Source organism: Hoplias malabaricus, chromosome Y (assembly GCF_029633855.1).
Source record: "Hoplias malabaricus isolate fHopMal1 chromosome Y, fHopMal1.hap1, whole genome shotgun sequence".
NCBI classification, from domain to species: Eukaryota; Metazoa; Chordata; class Actinopteri; order Characiformes; family Erythrinidae; genus Hoplias; species Hoplias malabaricus.
The window spans coordinates 50,851,986-50,858,162 of NC_089820.1; the positions used below are offsets into that span (position 1 = coordinate 50,851,986).

At 40.4% G+C, this 6,177-nt stretch overlaps 1 protein-coding gene across 2 annotated transcripts; it reads left to right on the forward strand.

Moving 5' to 3' along the window:
* Nucleotides 1-1,948: 1,948 nt before the first annotated feature.
* On the forward strand, nucleotides 1,949-4,865 carry LOC136679171 (U5 small nuclear ribonucleoprotein TSSC4-like). Of its 2 annotated transcripts, none has more exons than XM_066657540.1 (2): nucleotides 1,949-2,024; nucleotides 3,607-4,865. In XM_066657540.1, exon 2 carries the CDS (start codon nucleotides 3,667-3,669, stop codon nucleotides 4,570-4,572), a length of 906 nt encoding a protein of 301 aa, XP_066513637.1. In that variant the 5' UTR covers nucleotides 1,949-2,024; nucleotides 3,607-3,666; the 3' UTR covers nucleotides 4,573-4,865. The 2 variants fall into 2 exon arrangements, with proteins under 2 accessions (XP_066513637.1, XP_066513638.1); XM_066657541.1 differs by lacking the exon at nucleotides 1,949-2,024 and adding an exon at nucleotides 2,089-2,165.
* The last annotated feature ends 1,312 nt before the right edge of the window (nucleotides 4,866-6,177 follow it).

Sequence of the window (6,177 nt, forward strand, 5' to 3'; positions counted from 1 at the left end):
GCTCTTGTACGTTTACTGTTTTCAGAGATGTTAGTTAGCAGGATGTCTTTAGAACCACACTCTGAAGCATTTGTACACATTTCAAGAAGGGGACTATCTTTTATAGCCATCTCTGCAGCTATTTCACATGTCACATTGTTATGGAACTGAAGCTTAACATTGTTGTCATATAATATATGTCATTATAAATAATGGTAGAATATATGTAAACATATGAAATAAGCAATGTGTGTTTTGCCTCATTAAAGAGATTTGAAATGAAAAATAATCATAATGACCTGGTAATTTTAGTCAAATTTATTATTGCACAAATTCAGTGATATTAAAGATTATAATCATACACAAGATATGATGTAAAATATCCTATGCCAATCCATTAGAGCTTCACATAAGGCCCACCACATTCTCTTCCTGCTGGCACCCACATAATTTCTATTGTTCCAATCCTACACCTACACCCTAAGGTTTCTGTGGCTGTTTATGATCCGATCAGCAACCAACTACCCTTAACATCTACAGTTACTCATTCATATGAGTACCCAAACCACCCACTGCATCACTAGCTCTTCACAGGGGTCATCAGGTAGGCACCTCCCCTCATTAGTGTTTCACTGAATTAAACCCACAACACCTCAACAGAAGGCTCAACAGTGAAGTCTGGCGTTCCAGACCTACCCCTCTCCAAGCTAGTTTTACAGTCCTAACTTAACCTTAAGTATCACAACAGTAAATCCACACTGGCTTCCCTAGGGACTAAGGCCCCACTGGCACCGTTAATGCATGCTCAGTACCACCAGTTCCATGTGATCTTTACGTGCTACATCAACCACCACAACAGCACCTCTACAGAGCATTTCCCCAACTAGTCTGTGTTCTCCTTATTCACAACTGACTAGACCTTTCAGCTGTTTCTGATAACTCCTTCACAGCTTCCAGGCCCCTGATGTTGAACTGCACAAGCAGGGATGTGGCAGACTTGGCTACAAATCCCCTAACACCCATCTCCACTGGTCTAACATGTGCCTGCCACCCGCGTTCCCGCACCTCAGCCGCCAAGTCAGTGTGCTTCAGCTTCTTCCTTTCGAATGCTTCGTCTACTGCATCCTCAAATGGGACTGTTGGAACTCTGTGGAATAAACTATCCATTTACTTTCAGAGTACAGCACCATATCTGGCTTTAGTGTAGTTAATGCAATTTTTTTACCTACGTCCACCAGCAATTTCCAATCTCGTGCTTCGCCCCATCTACCAATATTTATAGCATGTGCACACTCTCAAATATGTTCACCCTCACCCTCACAAATCTAATCACTGTATTACTTCAACCAGTCTTTAATGTGTTTACCTCTAAGTGTTTGCTGTCAGCATGAAAACCCTTAGCACCTGATTATGTCTCCATGTATACCAACTCTGCGACAGGCTAACCTTACAAGCTGTAGAACATTTTTAAAACGAAAAAATAATGACCAAAGAGTACATGGATCAAATGCAATGGGCATTATTGAAATTGACTTTTCATTCTGGATCTTATTTTATTTGATAAAACATACAATCACCCTTTTTGGCATTGAGCTTGGTGATCTTATTAGCTCATGTGCAGCTGCTCCAGAGAATTCCATTCTATTAGTCCAGCTTCTCTGCATTAGTCTTACAAATGTTAGCCTGAGCTGAAAATATGACGAAACACACAAATAAAACCAGAATATTCTCAGCAATGGTCGATTCGCTGGGCACTGGGGGTTTCTGATTATCCAGTAAAGAAGTTTCTATTAGATTCACTCTGATTCTTTGTATCCCATCTGCTCAATATAACTCTTCAATCCAAAGCAGATATTGTAATTCAGAAATAATCTCATTAAAACACCTGGAACGGTTCTTGGGCAGATTCTAACCCTACAATGTCTCCATCTGCTGGAAACAAATGTATATATAAAAAAAGAAACATTACAGAGCTGATAATCCCCGTCCTCTTCAGTAAGGGGCGGTATATACACTTCTCTTCCTTCGCAGAAGAAGAGCCAGAGGTAAGAGAATGTAGCTAGGTTTCTTCAAACGTTCACGAGACCTGTAGTTAATAAGACATGAATAATAAAGGACATGAAAATACACAATGTTCGAGGCAATTCTAGCTACTGGGTTACAGCTTGATGTGTTTACATTTTTAGGTACACGTATGGCTAGCTGCTAGGCTAATTGTTTTTGCTATTCGTGTTGCATGTTGTGTCAAAGGTGATGTTCGGATACAACCTACTCTAATGTTATATGATATATTATGCTGTATTCTCTAGTCAACACTTATTCCTGTCTGCCTCGTTAGTTTAACAGTGTTTGTGATTGGTCCGGGTCTCCCCGCATTACCCGGCATGCATTATGGACATACATCACCGTCGTTGAAGAGTCTGTGACCCACAAATTACTCCTGACTGCTGTCAAATGGGTTTAGGCTAATGAATACGTAAATGAATAGTGCTAGTTTAGTGATGTAGCCATAACCTCCATAACTTTCTTAGTAGGGTAGGGGACCTCAGCCTGCCCAGCAGTACACATCTCAAACTCATTTGTAATCTTTCAAAATTTACTTGTACCTTCTAGAGTCATAATCAGATGAGTATGCCCTGGAGATTACTGCAGCACAACAGATTAACATTCTATTTGCAATTTGGACATTTTTTACTAGCTGGCAAATGGATAGATTCAATTAACTGTCCTGCAAATTTGAATTTGTCCTTCTCTTTTTACTGTTAACTCAGAACCTAGTGTTCTGCATTATTTCCCACATGGATCAACCCCAACTGAAAGAAATGGTTCTGCTGAGTCTTTAAGTCTCAACACGGTCATTTCTTTCTGTTGGGCCGCATTAAATCCCTGTGTCTGTTTTGAGATTTGATGACATTTGCTGTAATATACAGACATTTCTGAGCTGGGAAACTCATAGAATGTGAGTCTTCGACCCCAGTAATATACCTTATTTACATATTATACACTGTTTGATTGTGGGTGGCACAGTGGCAGCAGGTAGTGTCGCAGTCACACAGCTCCAGGGACCTGGAGGTTGTGAGTTCGAGTCCCGCTCCGGGTGACTGTCTGTGAAGAGTTTGGTGTGTTCTCCCTGTTTCTGTGTGGGTTTCCTCTGTAGGCTCTGCACCCACCGTGACCCTGAACTGGATGAGAGGTTACAGATAATGAATTAATTAATATTTGATTGCATTACAGTGTAGGTAAACATCAGCATTGGGCCACAGGTTTGGAAAATATATTGGAAAGGAACTACTATGTTTGCCTAAGTGATAAATTTGAATGATATGTCTCATACATTGAGTTCACAGATTTAGGTTTTCGTTTTTGTTTGCCAAAAGCTAAGCATCTGTTTTTTCTACTTATTTTAAATGGAAGCTGCTTTAAGTATGGGTAGGTACTATTAATTCCTCTATCATGACCTATCCAGTATTGCCTGGTTTAAATTCTCCCAGTGGAATGAGGTATTTTATTATTCTTCTGCACACAATCATTTGTAAGATATTAAAAAGAAGGGGAAGCTAGAAAAATATATTAAGCAGTTGACAGTAATTTATATCATTTTTATGTCTTGACCTTCTACCCTTACAGGTTGACATGGGACTCCCAGTATTCAGCAGTGACCTCTGTTGACATCCTTACTTTTACACTATGAGTGAGTTAAAGGTCAAGGATGATACTCTCAACAGCTTGTCCAATAGAGATGCTGTTGATGTGCCAGATGACCTTTCTCTGAGTGACTCAGATCCTGAAGAGTCTTCAGAGCTCTTTAACAGAAAGGTTGAGGACTTGTCTTCCTCCTCTGGGGAAGAGGAGAACGCTACCCAGGGTCAAGCTGGTCCTCAAGGAAAGCCTGTTTTCAGATTGACTGGTGGGAGTTCTGGATTCACAGACCGCAGCAGGAGCATCTTTGATCAGCTGGATAGTGCCGCAAAGCTCACTTCAAATCAGTTAGCCGATGACAATGTCCTTGACGGCACGTTTGCTCGGCCTGCCCCTCCCTCCCCACCACCGTCTGCTAAAGCGAAATACGAACGGCCATCAGAGAGAACCAGTAAAGCTCCTTCAGCTAAAGTCCCAGATTATCTGGCCCATCCTGAACGCTGGACCCGTTACAACCTGGAGGACGTCCCTGAGACCAGCGACAAAAAGAACAGCCAGGTGGCTTTTGAGTATATACAAGGGCTTCAGGAACGCAGAAGGTCCCGTGAGGCCACTGAAGAAGCCTTCACCCCTGCTTTTAACCAGGACCACAGCAGTAGCTCTGAGCATAAGATTATCTTCACCAGGCCCAGTCAAGGCTCCAAAGATGTAGGCCAGTGTAGTGAAAGGTTAGAGCAAGGTAAGAAGAACACAGTTGGCCTGGTCCACCTGGATGTTGGCCAGGAGGAAGAAGGGGGAAAGGTGGTCTCGCTAAGTCACAAGGGTGAAGGGGGGAGGAAAAGGAAAATGGTGCCAGCAGCAGAAGAAAATCCAAGAAATGTTCCCTTCAACAGTGGAAAGAAGGTGAATCGTAAGAACTTCCGCAAGGCTGCTGAAGAGGAGGAAGAAGACTAGAGATTTTTGGTATTCAGAGAGGTAATGCCAACGATGTGTGGAAATGCTTCTTCCTGACTTTCGGTGTGGATATATATAGATCCTCTCCTCAGTCCATAAGAGTTATGGTTCATTTTATGTCATACCAGAATAAAACGCACTGTGCTTTCTCTTATTTGTTGATTTAAAAAAAACTTTGTCAGTAGCAGAGTAGAGAGTAAACCACATTATTTGCATTTTTCATGGTGTTAAATGCTACATGGTTGTAAAATGATTTTGATGTTATTTTTTAAAATAAAAACCTCTGATTACATACAAACATTTCTTGTGAATAAATTCATCTGAAATTCCTAAAGTGTGGGAACATTTTCTTGGCTTAAAATGTGCCTAAGGTGGAAAAAAAGGTATGCATGCCATCTGTAGATGTTTAGAGCCCTCCAAAAACATACCTGAACCATTTAACACTTGTACCATTTATAACACTGACAAAACAACAATCACTGATGGGTGTGGAAGAAAGATGGATTCTGCACTTCGAGTACTGTTTAAAGTTGGAAACACCAAGTTTTTTTAGGTGGACTTAGGTTCATTGTTGTAACTCTATTGCCCTGTAATAATACTGCAGTTTCAACACCCTATCGAAGATTAGTTTTTGTAACATCATGGAGAAATTCACAAACTAAGATTTCTCAAGTGTAGAGAATGTATGCCAAAGGGTTTTTTAAAGCTGTTCAAGAAGAGGAGTGCTAATGGATTTTCCCACTGGATGATCCTCACATTTGGCTTGTATTCTTGAACTGAGCTATCATGCTTCATGAGACACCCCCTCAACATCTTGTGCAGAAGCAGCACTGTATATCCAATCATACGCTAAACAGGACATTAAGAGCTAATATCAGTGAAAAAATCTTATATAGATCTAGTTTCCATATTTACTAGTCTGGTAATAAAAGTAAAAATAACACATTTAAACACGTTTATACCCTTAACAGGAACATAGATGATCAGCCAAAATATATTTGATGTCCAGATTTTGCTTCTTCATACTTTTGCCCTGGAGCTTTTAAGCTAATACTTGTAAAATATATTTGACCCAACATATTTTAGAGCAGCCTTGTGCCCAGTGATTCCGGGTAGGCTCTGGACCCACCGCGACCCTGAATTTGATGTTACAGATAATGAACGAATAACTTAATAAATGAGTAACTTAAATTATGGGGTCATTTTCTTTAACCTCGCCCACCTTCAGAGACCTGGGCGATGACGTGCCTGTGTGCCTTGTTCAGCACCGAGAGATGTAGGGTCCGATTCAGTTAAAAGAGCCGAATCTTTTGAACGAGATTTATGAATCATACATCCAATTTAACTCATTTTAATTTCGGACGAAATTAATTCCACTTTATTGGCTAACGCGACGCTATATTGAACCAAATGGGTCTCTTAAAAATAAAATAATAATAATAATAATAACTAAAACAGAAGAAAATGTTACTATGCTACATAAAATATACCTTAATACTAGACTGGTGCTGTGGGACCTCTACACCCAGTGATTTCTTAATTTTTTAGGGACCTGTATCCTAACTGTATTCTAAAACAGGGTGGACCTTGGTGCTAGTACAAAAA

What these genes read in the sequence shown, in the direction of transcription:
- LOC136679171 (XM_066657540.1), top strand. Translation starts at nt 3,667, where the DNA reads ATGAGTGAGTTAAAGGTCAAGGATGATACTCTCAACAGCTTGTCCAAT.